Genomic DNA, 15,182 nt, shown 5'->3' on the forward strand with positions numbered 1-15,182 from the left:
CTTGATTAACGTAGGCAACGTATTGAGAGGTCACGGCAAAGGTCAGGAGGCTTCCGATTTAGTCACGTGACTGACTGACAACACTAAATGGCGGCACGGTCTCGGAAGAGTACGCCTCCTTCTCCGAAAACTTTCTTCTAATATTACTGTAAGTTAATTATAATTAATTTAGCCTTTTTAAAATTAAAATTAATTAAATTACTTCAAATTCATAATTTACGCAGTTATATTTTATCTATATTTAATAAATGGGAGTCTTAGTTTTAGTATATGAATTCTAAGCCTTGGCTATTGAATCTCGTGATTTTTTGATTTTTAAAACAAAAATTGTAGAGGTATAAGATATTTTCCTATTTCCTTCTAATTGGGCTAATTATGACAATTAATTTTAGTGATAACCGGTCTAAATCTTGGTTACGTGTCAAATTTTGGGTTTGAACTGTAACAATTCTAAATAATTTGAGCAAACTGATTAAAGCCAGTTATTTATGCTAGTTTCAAATTGCGTGTTTATCAGATTATTAAGTCCACCAGGAAAAGAAAATGAATAACGGAGATGATTCTGGCAATCCAGCGGTCTGGGAGAGACCCTGGTCTACAGAAGCTATGAGAAGACAAAGCCCTCATTGGAATTTAGCAGGAGACGCTGGGGTATTGTTTCAAAAGCATTAAACGTTTTAAGGAAGGAATTTGACCTTCTGTTTGCGTTAAAGTTGTTGCAGTTTCTGCAAGACTTCTCTCAAAGAATGATTTCTAGAACGCACGAAGTTGAACAAATGGTTAACACATTGTGTCATGAAACCAAAGTTTGTTAACTCTTCTGGCCCTTGAGTGTTTACATAATATGCAGTGTGGGAAATAAGGCACTATCACAGGCCAACAGCCAGTTTAAAAATTAAACGCTTCGGGGTCTACTGGCCCTGGTGGCCACTTAATTAATTCAAAGTCTTCCCACCCCCCCCCCCTCAAGATTTTGGTTCATTAAATAAATACTATGTTACTCCCTAAAATTGTCTCGTCTTTGCTTCTACGCTGTTAGCTTGCTTGGCCTGAATTGTGGGAGTGGGATTATGGGTGGGTTTCGTATGTCTGTCTACGCTCTGCACACAGAGTGGAATCTCTAGATGAAATCATTTTGGAAGTTAGCTAAACTGAAGATAATCTCTCGGTAGCATAGACATATAACACTATATGTTCGGTAGTCTTGTTTGGGTCTGGTCTAAAGGAAAGGCAGCCTTCGTCTATGGGAAGAAGTTACAATGGAGTGTCAACACCCTCCCTACGGGTCGAATTTTTTAATTTAGCATTACTCAATAAAGACTTATAGTTCTTAATTTAAGACTCCAATATTTTGAAATACCCATACCTATAAAATCTAACCTACTAAGCCACATATTGTCAAGAATAGATAATTTGGCCATAAATTCCGAAAGCCTGATTTTTCAGGCTAAAAATGGTAGTTGGCACCGTGGCCAGTTTTTTAATTAAAATACCTAGGCTCTATTGGCCACAAGTCCAGTTTTAAAAAATCCCTATTTCCCACACTGTTACGTAGGTAATTAATTGAACTTTTTTGATTAATTACCTAATTAATTGTGGTTTAGGTTATTAATGCGAAGGTTAGCAACACCGTTAATGATTTCCACGCGCTTTCAAATACGCAATTTGTTGAGAGTGTAAGTTTTCATAGCCAATCTTGATTAACTAAAAATGGTGTTTAAGTAGATGTGGTTTTGAATATTTGAAGCGAGTTTATGACGAAGATATTCCTGAACCTGTTAAAGATGATAAACCACCCGAGGTGATTGATTAAGGCCCAAAATAAAAATATTGCTCAAGTCTAATTCATTAAACAACCGTAGAAAAGCAAACAAGAACGAGAAAATGAAGTGGTCGGAAAAATATCTGACGCTTTAAATCTCGGTCTCTCTGTAATGGAGGAGGCTTTTGAAAGAGTCGAAATACAACAAGATTCTGATAGTGAAGATGAGGATAGTCCCGTTCATCGACAAATATTGCTTCAACCTAAGGTTTAAAATAAATCTTTCGCGTCTTTCAAATTGCAAAATTTGTTAAACGCCTCTCATTTTGAAAAGGATCCTTATCTCCAACGACCTTTACCTCATCTAATTGGAACTAAAGCCTTCCTTGACGACGATTATGTTGGTATTGGAGAGTTTAGCGACGAGGAAGATGATGGGAAAGCCTCCAATGAGAATGAAGGATCTTCGGAAGAAGTTTCCTCGGAGGATGAAAGTGTTGGTTTCTTTCGTTTCTCATTAGAAACGAAAGAGTTACGAATATATTTCCGCAATTATTTTCAAACCAGATTCCAGAACGTAAACCTCCTAATTTAGCCCAAAAATTAATGCGCGATGAGTATGAATCCGAATCCATAAGCGGAGGATCTGACATGTTCCAAGAAAATGACCTTCGAGATGGTGACGACGATATATTTGGCGATAGTTCTAGCGTATCTTCTTCCGAAGAGGATTACGGGAAAGGATCAATGGACCAAACTGACGGCGTCAAAAAAGCTCCTCCCCCACTTTTAGCCGAACAATTAGACGCTAAGATTAAACAATATACTCGAAAGAAAGCTGGGAAGAAAACGAGCCGTAAAAATAGTGATACCCAATCAATCAAATCAAAACAAAGTATAAGATCTACCGCTAAAACCAAAGGTGAGCTTCAAGTTTGAAGCCAATAATATATATTAACTAAAATTAAATACATTGTATTTAGCCATTTCCGAGGAAGATTTATTTCGAACCGCCGCCATTCCTGATGATGATGAAGATGATTTATTTGGGAAAAAAGGTGGTTTGTTTTCTGGAACAGGAAGAATCTTTGACCAGAGTCAAGAAAACGTAAGGAAAAGTCGTTCTTAAAGAAAAAGTTCAGATAACGTAACATTGAACTTTAAAAGAACGGCCTTTTTTTTTTTTCTATGAGAGCGGTAGACTTCATACTGCTCTTAATGTAGAAGGAGGCTTTTTTGTTTGGATGTAGTTTTTTTTTGTATTGTATTAACTGTTTTGAACTACAATTCCACAGAACTACAATTCTGGCCCTCAATATGTGGCTAAAATTTCAAAGAGATCCATTAGTTAGTTTATTTTATAAAAAATAAAGTTGCCAAGGGTGGTTTTCATTTCCATAAAATGAATCCGCCCTTTTGACGAAAAACTGGAAATTTCCCATAGAAATAACATGGGATTTTTTTCGAAAACAGCCATTTTGTCCAGGCACTTATAGACGTAACTATACTTTTGTTAGACTTGAAAACGGTTTTAAATGGAAGGTACAACACCTAACATTCCGCTAAGCGATTTTCATTGACTACAATTAAGTCCAAGTGTGTTTAATTTCAAATTTTTAAAACCATTCCAATCTGCGATATTTTAGCAAGAATATTCGCTGTAAAGAGTCAGTTTACGATGTTAGCGCGTTTAAAGCTATTTGGTTCAATTTTCGCGGTGCTCGAAAAACAAGGGGACCCTGCCTTGTGTGAGCTAACAAGTTGAGTTGGAAAAGGGCCTCCTCAATAATATATTAAGTTACAAACTGCCTTTGGGGCAGTAACAAAAAAGGTGATTTAACAAGATTACAGACTGCTGGTAATTAAGCTAAATTACCGTCCGCTGGTAATTAAGCTAGGTTACCGACTGCTGGTAATTAAGCTAGATTACCGACCGCGGGAAATTAAGCTAGGTTACCGACTGCTGGTAATTAAGCTAGATTACCGACCGCGGGAAATTAAGCTAATGCTGGTAATTAAGCTAGGTAAAAAAAATGCTGGTAATTAAGCTGGGTTACAGACTGCTGGTAATTAAGCTGGGTTACAGACTGCTGGTAATTAAGCTGGGTTACAGACTGCTGGTAATTAAGCTGGGTTACAGACTGCTGGTAATTAAGCTAGGTTACCGACTGCTGGTAATTAAGCTAGATTACCGACCGCGGGAAATTAAGCTAATGCTGGTAATTAAGCTAGGTAAAAAAAATGCTGGTAATTAAGCTGGGTTACAGACTGCTGGTAATTAAGCTGGGTTACAGACTGCTGGTAATTAAGTTAGGTTACGGACTGCTGGTAATTAAGCTGGGTTACAGACTGCTGGTAATTAAGTTAGGTTACGGACTGCTGGTAATTAAGTTAGGTTACGGACTGCTGGTAATTAAGTTAGGTTACGGACTGCTGGTAATTAAGTTAGGTTACGGACTGCTGGTAATTAAGCTAGGTTACGGACTGCTGGTAATTAAGCTAGGTTACGGACTGCTGGTAATTAAGCTAGGTTACGGACTGCTGGTAATTAAGCTAGGTTACGGACTGCTGGTAATTATGCTAGGTTACAGACTGCTGGTAATTAAGCTAGGTTACGGACTGCTGGTAATTATGCTAGGTTACCGACCACTTAACAATGGTGAATTAAGTTACCAGCCGGCTACCATTGGTGAATTAAGTTACCAGCCGGCTACCATTGGTGAATTAAGTTACCAGCCGCCTACCAATGGTGAATTAAGTTACCAGCCGCCTAGCAATGGTGAATTAAGTTACCAGCCGACTACCAAATGGGCAAATAATCGATGTTTTATAATCGTGTCTTCAAAAGTGAAAATTTGAATATCTGTCACTTCAGGCAATTAATTTTCTACAGTTATCTTTTACTTTTTCGATTCTTTGTCTACAAAGACAGTTTTTATTAATTTTGTAATAGAGATCATTTATTTTTTTAGTATTTTTCCATTTATATTTCGAAGAAGGCTATAATGTTATGTTACCCGAACTTTTCCTTTCATTCATAATTGTATAATTATTTAAATAATTATAATTAGTCAGGGTTGTTTGATGAAGTTTCCAAAGCAGAAAATGACGAGAAGTTACTTAGTAAGATTGATTGCCTTTTTAATTGAAGATTATTACTTAATAATTATTAACTATGTTAATTTCGCAGCACCTAGAAGTAGGGGGTATACTAAGAGTGGTAAAAAAATACCAGCGGGTGCCGTTTCTGTCGTTGGCGGTAATCGAAAATTATAAATTTCGGTGTTATTTGTTTTGCACTAAATTTTATTTATTTATTTGTAACGTTACCAACTTGAATTGTAGGAGATGATATATTTAGCGCTAATCCAACTGCAGCGGCTGAACCAGCTTCCGCAATTAGTAACGCTAAAGCCGAGAAAGTTATTCCCAATATTCCGGTATCTGAACCGAATAAAAAACCGGCAACTAAAAAAATCCCCGAAAAGAAACAAACTGGAGGATTATTTGATTCTGATGATAACGATGATGATTTATTTACCGCTCCTAGAAAACCATCTATTACGTCACAAACTACGAAAGGTTTGTGTCTTTGGTAACTTATAAATTAGTGACTTGTTTAACTCGCGAATTTTATTGAATAGGAAATAAATCTGAGCCGTCTATCAAAAGTGGTAATTTGTTCTTCAGCGATGATGACGATGATGAAAATAATTTGTTTGGAGCTCCGAAGAATGATACGATTAAAAATGTTGCTAAAGTCGATAAGAAAGTATGACGTCTTTCCCCCCAACTATATTAGTAATTATACCCAGCGTATCTTTGAAAATAGGCTCCAGTTGGTGGTGTTTCCGTTTTTGGATCTTTGGCCGGTGAAATTGGTACCGCTATCAAATCTAAACGACCCAAGGGTGATAGCGACTCTGAAAAATCGGAAGATTTATCCGAAAGTCGCGACACGACGTCCTTAAAATCGCAATCTAGTAAAAAAGTTATTTCCAAAGACAGCAGAAGCAACTCTGTCTCTAGTAATAGTCTTTTTGCCGACGACCCAGATATTGACGACTTATTTACTAAGAAAGACGAGTAAGTTCGCGGGTTTTCGTCTAAGGAAGAGCCGCTGTAACGTAACCTGATTTGACTTTTAGGACAACTAAAACCACACCTTCAAAGACAGCGGCTACTTCCTCTTTATTCAAAGACGATCTTCTTCAAAGTGACGAATTTGATAGTTTATTCGTTAATAGCAAACCAACTATCAAGAGTGGTAGCATTCACCAATCAAAGACGTCCTCAAAAACCGCGAGCTTATTTACAGATATTGATGAGGAGGATTTGTTTTCCATTGCCTCTAAACCGGCTTCTAGTTCAACAGCCGGTTTGTCAGTAACCGAAGACGATGTTAAAGTACCTAAATACGAACCGAAGAAACGGGACGTCGAAAAAGAATTGCCAAAACCAATAGCACCAAAAATATCCTTATTTGATGATAATCCGGCTGAAGAGGATTTATTTTCCGTTACATCAAAACTTTCTCAAAGTCCAGCTTCGATGGATAGCGGCAAAGTAATTATTATTGTGTTTTTGGCACTTTAATTCAGCCGTAAAGTTCTGTTAAATGTTTTTTGACGTTTGTTAGACGCCAGAAGAACCAAAATCTCCCGAATCATCTAAAATATCAGAGCCAGTGCGTTCTTTTACGTTAATGAGAGTTTCCCCCCTGAATTTATTAATTTTTATCGTTAATCTATGTAGACTAAAGTTCGCGGCACTTCTCTATTCGATGACGATGCTCTGTTTGTCCATCCAAATGAAGAAAGCCCCGAAATAGATTTGTTTAAAAGCGCCTCATCCCAGTCCGTTAAGAATGAAGAAAAGCGGCAGATATTGGCAACGGTTTCCCCTTATAAGAAACCAATAGGGGGTGTGGCTTTATTTGGGGGCGTCGATTTATTTGGAGGATCTTCTTCTAGTTTAAATACAACCACGACTCCGCGCTCTGAGGAACAAAAGGAAGATGAGCCCCAATCGGTGACAACTGACGAGCAACGACAAAGGCCAAGGGCGCCATTGCTTAAGGATACCAAAGAGATATCAGTCAGTTTTGATGATCCAGTTGATATAAGTAACACGTTGACGAGTGCCGCGAAGGTGTGTTTGCTCGATTTGAGAATAGAAGAGTTTATTTATTTTCAATATCGTTTAAAGGATCGTGTTAAGGTTCAAACCAAACGGCGACCACCTAGTCGTAAAGGAAGGCAAGCTGCTGCTTCAAAATCTGGGATTGATGTAGTAACGGAAGCAAAGGTCAACGAGGAGACGACAAAATCCAATTTGGGACCAGAGTCATCTTCGTCATCACCGAGACCCGCTACTAAACCTGAAATTCCAGAAGCCAAAGAGAAATCAGCTTCGCCTTTTAAAAATATCGGCGTTTCGGCTAATGCAGCTCCGTTCTTAGCTGTCACGGCTGATTTTCGATCGCCATCGACTGAAGAAGAGGACTTATTTTCGGTAATGGATCCGCCTGACAAGGGATTGTTGAGTAATACGCGAGAGAAATTGAAGAAACCTCCGTCGAAACCCGTTTTGGAAGAACCGAAAGCGAGTGATGAGATTGACGGTGATTTATTTGGAACAACCAAGGAGGGAGTAACAAACCCTGAAGTTTCTGTTGAAGATCCAGTTACCTTAGCGCCGCCACCCGAACAAGTTAAACCCCAGGACTTGTTTAAAAAGTGTAACAAACAACTACCGATAAAGAATCAAAGTTTATTCGGAGACGATGAAGATGATGATATATTTTCCGTTTCAACTTCTTCGAATTCCGTTTCCAAAACATCCGCGGCTAAAGTTTCTGTAAGTAACGTATTTTTATTTTTCGCCCTTTCAGGCTTAGTTTTTGATAATTCCCTTTATTGTTTTATAGAAAGATACGCTAGACAATTCAGCCTCTAAAAAATCAACCGTTAAAGATTTATTTAGCGACGAAGCTGACGTAGATGATATTTTCAAATCAGTGCCTTCCAGCAATAAGGATAATACAAAAAAACTGCCACCCAAAATGGCGTCGATGTCAAAGTCAATCTTTGATGATGATACTGACGATGATAGTAAGATTTTATCACGACACTCTTATCGTCCCTACCAGAGTTCTGACTATTTCATTTCAGGTGACATATTTGCTCCAAAACCAAAAGTCAGCGGAACTTCTAGTACAAAATCTAAATCAACGTCGCAGTCCAAAACGAAACAAATGTCTAGCGGTGGTAGTGGTAGTGGTAGTGGTATTGGTAAACGTAAAGAAAGTCTAGTTAAAAAGACAGTTAAACATTCCACGGATGTTTTCGACGATCCTTTATTAGGCGGTGGAGGACAAAGTGACAAAGACTAGTTAGTTTTCAAAGGTAAGGATACGTTTAGCTTCGTTTTAAGATTGTTGCGGGAAGTCAAGGCGACCGTTGTCGAATGATCATACACCTTTAGATGCTGTGATAACTTTCCATTAATAAGTAAAAGCAAAATTAAATACAAAATTATCAAGTTAAGCCGTTAATTTATCAATGGAAATATGAATTATCATCGGTGTTTCCGGTTTACACGAACGAAGAACGGGTGGAAATAAAGATATATTGTAAAAACAAAACAAAAAAACCTATAATACGCCTGTGCCATTGCCGAAAAATTGTTGCAAATAATGTTTTCTAATATAAAAAATAGTGCAATAAATTGTTAAGCACTGAAGTAATTGCTACTTATTGAATCAGAGATGTCACGGGTCAAGGAAAGCCCGGAAAAAAATCAGGGACATTTTATCTTTACGTGATAACTGAAGTTGGAACACAGTATATATCGAATAAGCTGTCCTCGGAGATAGTGTGTTGCCTATCCTCAAAGCGTCAAAAAAAATTTCCTCACGCGCATTCTTTATCCGTGGTTGAATGTAAAAATGTTGATTTTTGAAAATACTGTCAACAATGACCACTTTAGATTTAGAAAGTAGTCTGGGGAAATCGCTATCTCAGAAGCCTTAGTGCGACGTCGCCCATGCAGTACCAAACATGGCCGCTCACTGCCAAAGCTAAACCCTTGACGTTTTATCTAAGCATTGAGAGAGATAGCTCTACAGGGGATCTGCAACATTGCCGCAAAACCTTGATAATTTCGTAATAATGTATCGTATTGTTTTTCAATCATATTTTATTATTGAAATTTGAAAGAAAAGATGTGGCGAAACAAAACAGTTATATAAATATTAATGTTCGTTAACAAATGTTTTTAGTCCGTAATCATCATGGTTGGAGGTATTAGCGTATATTTCTCGTTGCTTCCTCCTGACGTTAACAGATTATGTAGTAATTGTTGCGGCTTAAGTTTATGGCTTAAAACGAGATAGCGGTTCGGGCCTTGGCCTCCTTTGCTAACTGTTTTAAGGTTCATTTTATCAGCGATGGCGTGAATAAATTTTCGGTCTTCTTTAGTAAAATCGGGGCTGAATATTAAATCATCAGAAAAATTTGATTCGGAGAACTGCCTCAAAATTTCTTTGATTTTGCTTTTGAAATCATTGTTCATTGCGCTATCGTTAGTGAAACCTAAACCCTCTCGTTTGTATACGTCTTGTACGCTGAGAGAGAAAAAAAATTAGGGTGTGCAAATGAAATTCCCTGACCTGTGTCAACCCTATTTTATCATCTTACCTAACGGGATTTTCGATTCCACTTTCGCATTTGCCGATTCCTTTACCTTTCCAACCCATCATTTGCATCATTTTAAAACCTTTATTGGTCGAGTCAATTTTATCGGAGGACTTGGAACCAATCTCATTACTGATTAATTCCTCTTTATTAATTACCGCCGCTGAAGTGGACACATTATGTTTAATCTGCCATAAATTAATTGTTAGGAACGTCGTTAAAACGTGCGTCTCGTTAATTTAAAGTTGTACTTGAATAGTGTAAATTCGTCGTTGCAGATTATTAATCGCGTCTTTGCAGGCTGTCGTTTTAGATAACTGTTTTGTTTCGGCCACTCCCTCTCCTTCTGGTTTACCGTTGACTATTACCGAACACCTAAAGATGAAAAATATAAAAATAGTAGTGTTAAGGTGATTTTATACCAGGGTTCATACGAAATTTTCAAAAACAATTTTCAGGGCTGATAATTCCAGCTTATCCAGAGTACTTCCGCGTATCACTTTACATTTGAGGCTGGCACGACCCTCAACAGAAGTCACGCGCCAATGTTACGTATAAATTTATATGGAGAAACACTACTATAAATTTGTCATTTGGTTGTGGGTAATGCTGAAACTTATTTTGTCCGTGCTTAGGTCTCTAGAAATCCCCCTCCCCCGAGTTTCTTTGCTCTAAAAACATTTCCTGGAAATTTCCAGGTCTTCCACGTTCGTATGAACCCTGGACTACGTTGATTACTATTAACCTTTTCATTGGTTGATCATTTATTTTGACATCCTCAAACTCGAAGGTGACTGCCGATTTACTAAAGCTACACGAGTTGATAAGCATCGAGATACAGTTGCTTCCTGGGTTAACCAACGAGTCATCAATAATCACCATTTGCGCTGGATTTTGAGCTTGAGGCGTTATACTACGCCGAGGAGTCGTTCTAATGTTCCTTTTGGCTTTAGGCGTTGCTTGTTGATGAAGAGAATTGCCAGAGCTCTGAACCTTGATTTTTTGCGCAGATTGCGTGAGAGTATCGGGTTGATATGGCTCCAACGTCTTTTCGACTGTAAAGTCAATGACATCGCGAGCGATCAATTTAAAATCGTTTGATTCCAACGTATCCGGATTTGTAGGTACAACTTTAAACTCGTTTTGAGATAACAACATTAGAGCTCGCTTGCAAGCGTTTAATCGCGCCTCTTGCTTCGAAGTTCCTGGGCCTTTTCCGATTAAAACATTGGAAATCCTTAAATTTGCCATGAATTTAAATTTACGGGAGTTACGTGGTAACTGTTCGTATTTATAATATCGTTTAACTCCGCATTTTGCGCATAGAATGTCGAGAAAACGTAATTCATCCGTGTTATCTACAGAATCGCTTTCAAGCTCCTGTTTGGCAACTGATAACACTCGAAACTTGGAAACTAACGGATGATCATCTGTTACGGGAGTTTTATCCTCTACTTTTAAAGTTGGTTTGAAAAACTTTTTAGCCTTTATACGGACTTTATCATCTACTTGTAAATCTAATGTTGCGTCATCAGCATTTTCAAGTTTTTCCAAAAGACACTGACAAATTTCAGCGTTTCCATATACACTTTTGGCTGTTGTTAATTTCCACTTGGGATCCGTATCACTTTTCCACCATTTTGGATCCAACTTTACTAGTTTTCTTTCCGTCTCAAATAGTTGCTGAATACCATTTTCGTAAGCCATGTTACGCGCATCTTTTTTAATGGCGTTTATGCCAATCCCAACAATTACGTCGGAAATAATTAAGGAGCAGTAAAATCCCTTAAATTTACAACCTTTTTGACACACGCTTTTACGGTGTTCAATTAATGAAGTCATTTTTACTCTTCCGCTGTTACGACAAGCTCTATTTAGGGATCCAATTTGATTATTGGAAGGGCAATCTTTCCCTCGAATCAAATATGCTACGAGTTTACGCGAGATTTTCTCAATCTTTTCCAGTAAACCGTTATTGCTCAAAGAATCTGAAGTTGTGACTGCAACTTTACTATGGATTTTAGCCTCTACTTTATCATTTTGTGACTTTTGTCCTTCTTTGACAAACTTTCCCTGATAATCTACAATCATAGGTTTGTGGGAAACCCTCTCCCCCATCCTTTTAAGACCACTCTCTTTTGAATTGTCGTATTTAACAGTTTTGTATGAAATTAAAGGGGAGAGAGGTTTCTCACCTTGATGCTTCGCTCCTTTAACGGTGAAATAACTGGCAACTGGTTCTTCTTTCGATGGTCTGGAATCAAATAACTGGGAGGCTGCGATACGATTAATAGATCCTACGCTAGGATAGTCTCTTTGAGGTTTCTTCGCTTCTGCAGTTGCGTTAGACACTTCAGAATTTGAGCTTCGTTTGTTCCCTAGAGTTCCATCGTTATTTACACCAAAGCATGCGAAAAGGATCAAGTTTTATCTTACCCGCGTATCTGGAAGCTCCTTCCGAAGTGCATTTGACAAATTTAACCACCGTTCTTTCTTTACGTTTGTCTCGAAGCTTCTGAACTTGAGGTATTTCCCGGGATAGTTCTTTTATTTGCTCCATAACGGGCTCTGGATAGCTACGTGACAGCTGTTTAGTTGATTTTTTTTTAGGTTGACGTAAATTTTAAATACCTGCAGCCAAGAAGTTCAACATTGGCAAAAACTTGGGCGAGACATAGTAGACGGTCCTCGTTTGGAAATCTTTCCTTGTGTGTTTTTATGAACTCCCGACGAAAAACCCAATGTTCATCGCTTTCCCAGGGTTGGCGGTATTGTTCCAGATCATCCATTTTTATTAAATTTAATCAAAATTAATATAACGGTACTTCTCTACTGTCTAAACCGTAAAACAACTTGAGTCTCGCCTTTCCAGTGTGACTGTGTGAGTCCGAAAGACCGAGGCGAAAACAAAAAGGCTTGGGTCCCACCACAGAGAATATACTCTCTTTGGTCCCACTCTACGGACTACGCTCTACGCGTTGCCAACGTTAATCAAGGCCTGTGCGTGGTAGTTTCGAAGAGGGCGACTTTTAAGAAACGCGATTTCTTATTTTCTTTCCTATTTTACCGCGAGAATTCATTGATAGCTGGATAAAAACGCGCGAAAATGAGTATTTAAAATTCCAAGCGCGAGAAAATGAATATTTCAAATCATTTACGTCCAGCTAATAGCGCCTCAGGTGAGAGAATTTGGCAACTTAAATTGCTAAAAACAAAATAAAAATTGGCGCCGCGCACAGGCCTTGATTAATGTAGGCGCTGCCTACGCTATATCAAGGCCCGAGTACGCTCTTCTGGCTAGGGGGGACTTTTAAGGAACGCGACGCCTTGTTTTTTGCTCTTTTTTTTTCGCAGACGGCGCTCGTAGCAGTCCCATTTTAAGGGATCTTCCATGGATCTTCCATTTATTTGAAATTGGAGGGAGCGTGCATAAATATGATGGGCCAAATTTTTTAATAAAAAATTACTATTTTCCAGCGTTTCAATGCTATTAATAATGCGTAAATATTCTAATATTTATAATATATTTTCATTATTATTAGAAAGATTTATAATAATGATATTTATTATTTTTATCAAAAACGGTAATTGAAACTATTCATTGTTATGTCATTGTTCATGATACGAAACAAGCCTGTTGAAAGTTTTTCATTTAAGAAGTAAACTTGTTGCAATTACCATTTAATTATTTATTCACACTTAAAATCTTTCGAGATAGTGAATAAATAAATTAGTGTTTTTCTGATTGTAAGAAGACCATAAGTGTCGCGAGCATGATTGTGTAACAATGGCCTTAAATATTTTTCTAGAATGTCCCAAACTCCCATTCCCAATCGACGCCGAAAGCGGCCGAAACCGCTGCCGCGTACACGCACGTACCCAATCCCAATCCGTTCTCCCTTTAGCCCGCCGTTGCCCAGTTTCGCCGGGAGCTAGTAGCTACTCGCCCGTCTCGTCCCTTTACTCGCCTTTTCTAGCGCGGGAAAATAAGTATTTCAAATAATATGACGTCACACAGGTCCAGCTACAAGCGCTCCTGGTGGGAAAAAACGGCGACTTAAATTGTCAATTTTTCAATGGAAATTGGGTGCCGTACTCGGGCCTTGATATAGCGTAGGCAGCGATGTAGGCAATGGTCTACGCCACGGAGACGGACGAAAGACTCACCGGTTCAAGCACAGCCGACTCGATCACGCTTTGGCTTCAGGCGCCCAAAACGTAACCCAAAAATCAAAGGAGTCAGCTTTTAAGATGGCCGTTTATGGGAGGAGCACCGTTTTTGGACATTTCCTCAAAACACTTGAAATTTTAATGCGACGTGCAAAATAAGGTTTGTCATTTTAAAAACTGTCTGTTTCTCTTTCCGCTACAGCCTTGTTAAAACTTAAAAGATGTCGTTTTAAAAACTGTCTGTTTCGCTTTCTGCTACAGTCTCTATTTATTCCAAGATGGCGACCTCCATGGAAAGCACGTGTGAGTTTTCGCAATCACGTTACTCATTAAGAAATAAACGTATTTGTATTTCATTTTAGGTATGGATTATACTTTAATTAACAAGCGCGCTTTCAACAAAAACATTTCGGACGCGATATACGTCACAAATATGGATATTAATCAGAAAAGCCCTAACCCTTGGCTAGCGGTTGGGCTATCAAGTAAAACTATCGAAATTATGAACATTGAATCATTAAAAACATTTTACATTGTCAAACCTAAAACTACACTTCCAATAACGGCTGTAAAATTCTCGAAAGAAACAACGCACGAATTGTACTCTTCATCCGAAGAAGGCTGTATAAATTTATGGGATTTGCGATGTCAAAATAGCGCGGTACTGGCTTCCACTTTCAAGGACCCTGAAGTAACGAAGAGCAAAGCTATCAACTGCTTCGACGTCAGTAACGATGAAAGATTTATCGTTGGCGGGACTGATCTAGTAGGGTCAGAAGCTTATTTATTATTCTGGGATAAAAGATCGTCTAAAATATTGGGTGGCTATTGGGAAAGTCACACTGACGACGTATTAGACGTTGGTTACCACCCAACTAAGGATAATATTTTAATGTCTGGAGGCACTGATGGCTTAGTTAATATCTTCGATTTAACACACCCTAACGAGGATGATGCTCTGTTAAACACCCTGAATTCGGAGAAAACTGTCTCTAAGTGTAAATGGTTGCGCGGTGATTACTTGTCGTGCGTAACTCATAATGAAGACTTACAAATTTGGAATTCAGTAGAAGTCGAAAAGATCGGGGATCATAATAAAGGAGAAATATCAGCTGTGGAACTTGATTATTTCATCGGTACTCTTCAGCCCACTTCCTGTTGTTCGTCACCCGAAGTAATAGGTTTATTAGCCAGTGGCAGTCACAAAGGATTGTGTCAAATATGGAGCGTAAATTGCTTCGAGGGAAAAAACGAAGCTACGCTTCAACCCTGGACCATTTTGGAAGGCGGACACGAAGACGTGCTTAGATGTATCGCGAAAACGAACGGAATTTTTGCCACAGGAGCTGAAGATGGTACTATTTGCTTATGGAAAGAAAAAACCGCCACTTCAGACTTGAAAATTAAATCAACCTTAAAAGAAAATTTGTATCTACGAAATAAAAAACCCTATTGATTCAAGAAAAGTATGAGTAAGTCGTAGTTTTATATTCCTATATTACAGGGTTGCCACAATTTTGAAATATTTTTCATACTAAAATTACTAAGTCAGT

General features: G+C 38.3%; 3 protein-coding genes across 6 annotated transcripts; 2 read left to right on the forward strand and 1 right to left on the reverse strand.

Moving 5' to 3' along the window:
• Positions 1–3: 3 nt before the first annotated feature.
• FAM21 (Family with sequence similarity 21) lies at positions 4–8,506 on the forward strand. Of its 4 annotated transcripts, none has more exons than XM_089853374.1 (21): positions 4–148; positions 518–651; positions 714–806; positions 1,605–1,676; positions 1,748–1,801; positions 1,863–2,030; positions 2,097–2,258; positions 2,330–2,684; positions 2,746–2,870; positions 4,834–4,885; positions 4,953–5,021; positions 5,108–5,344; positions 5,407–5,534; positions 5,595–5,848; positions 5,911–6,328; positions 6,402–6,449; positions 6,518–6,913; positions 6,971–7,621; positions 7,692–7,875; positions 7,936–8,169; positions 8,249–8,506. In XM_089853374.1, the coding sequence occupies exons 2-20, from the start codon at positions 544–546 to the stop codon at positions 8,154–8,156; spliced, it is 3,795 nt and encodes a 1,264-aa protein (XP_089709500.1). In that variant the 5' UTR covers positions 4–148; positions 518–543; the 3' UTR covers positions 8,157–8,169; positions 8,249–8,506. The 4 variants fall into 4 exon arrangements, with proteins under 4 accessions (XP_089709500.1, XP_089709498.1, XP_089709501.1 ...); XM_089853373.1 differs by lacking the exon at positions 4–148 and adding exons at positions 180–335; positions 393–441 and having other exon boundaries at positions 7,936–8,506; XM_089853372.1 differs by having other exon boundaries at positions 7,936–8,506.
• Positions 8,507–8,944: 438 nt separating this feature from the next.
• On the reverse strand, positions 8,945–12,397 carry LOC149623089 (uncharacterized). The gene is made up of 7 exons (XM_089853383.1): positions 12,091–12,397; positions 11,896–12,035; positions 11,655–11,837; positions 10,205–10,514; positions 9,711–9,834; positions 9,463–9,647; positions 8,945–9,389 (listed from the first exon to the last, which is right to left on the reverse strand). Exons 1-7 carry the CDS (start codon positions 12,246–12,248, stop codon positions 9,041–9,043), a joined length of 1,449 nt encoding a protein of 482 aa, XP_089709509.1. The 5' UTR covers positions 12,249–12,397; the 3' UTR covers positions 8,945–9,040.
• A 128-nt stretch (positions 12,398–12,525) lies between these two features.
• On the forward strand, positions 12,526–15,095 carry LOC149623090 (WD repeat-containing protein 89). Its single transcript, XM_089853380.1, has 4 exons — positions 12,526–12,714; positions 13,589–13,789; positions 13,891–13,932; positions 13,992–15,095. Exons 3-4 carry the CDS (start codon positions 13,908–13,910, stop codon positions 15,083–15,085), a joined length of 1,119 nt encoding a protein of 372 aa, XP_089709506.1. The 5' UTR covers positions 12,526–12,714; positions 13,589–13,789; positions 13,891–13,907; the 3' UTR covers positions 15,086–15,095.
• Positions 15,096–15,182: the final 87 nt, after the last annotated feature.

Source organism: Phalangium opilio, unplaced genomic scaffold (genome assembly GCF_054372755.1).
Source record: "Phalangium opilio isolate 3A_F unplaced genomic scaffold, DU_Popi_V2 ptg000113l_1, whole genome shotgun sequence".
Lineage (NCBI taxonomy): Eukaryota > Metazoa > Arthropoda > Arachnida > Opiliones > Phalangiidae > Phalangium > Phalangium opilio.

What these genes read in the sequence shown, in the direction of transcription:
- LOC149623090 (XM_089853380.1), top strand. Translation starts at nt 13,908, where the DNA reads ATGGCGACCTCCATGGAAAGCACGT. An exon ending in GACCTCCATGGAAAGCACGT is followed by an intron (nt 13,933 to 13,991) that starts GTGAGTTTTCGC and finishes ATTTCATTTTAG; the next exon opens with GTATGGATTATACTTTAATT.
- FAM21 (XM_089853372.1), top strand. Translation starts at nt 544, where the DNA reads ATGAATAACGGAGATGATTCTGGCAATCCAGCGGTCTGGGAGAGACCC. An exon ending in AAGATGATAAACCACCCGAG is followed by an intron (nt 1,802 to 1,862) that starts GTGATTGATTAA and finishes AAACAACCGTAG; the next exon opens with AAAAGCAAACAAGAACGAGA. An exon ending in TACGTCACAAACTACGAAAG is followed by an intron (nt 5,345 to 5,406) that starts GTTTGTGTCTTT and finishes TTTATTGAATAG; the next exon opens with GAAATAAATCTGAGCCGTCT.
- LOC149623089 (XM_089853383.1), bottom strand. Translation starts at nt 12,248, where the DNA reads ATGGATGATCTGGAACAATACCGCCAACCCTGGGAAAGCGATGAACAT. An exon ending in GACGAATTTACACTATTCAA is followed by an intron (nt 9,648 to 9,710) that starts GTACAACTTTAA and finishes AATTTATGGCAG; the next exon opens with ATTAAACATAATGTGTCCAC. An exon ending in GGAATCGAAAATCCCGTTAG is followed by an intron (nt 9,390 to 9,462) that starts GTAAGATGATAA and finishes TTTCTCTCTCAG; the next exon opens with CGTACAAGACGTATACAAAC.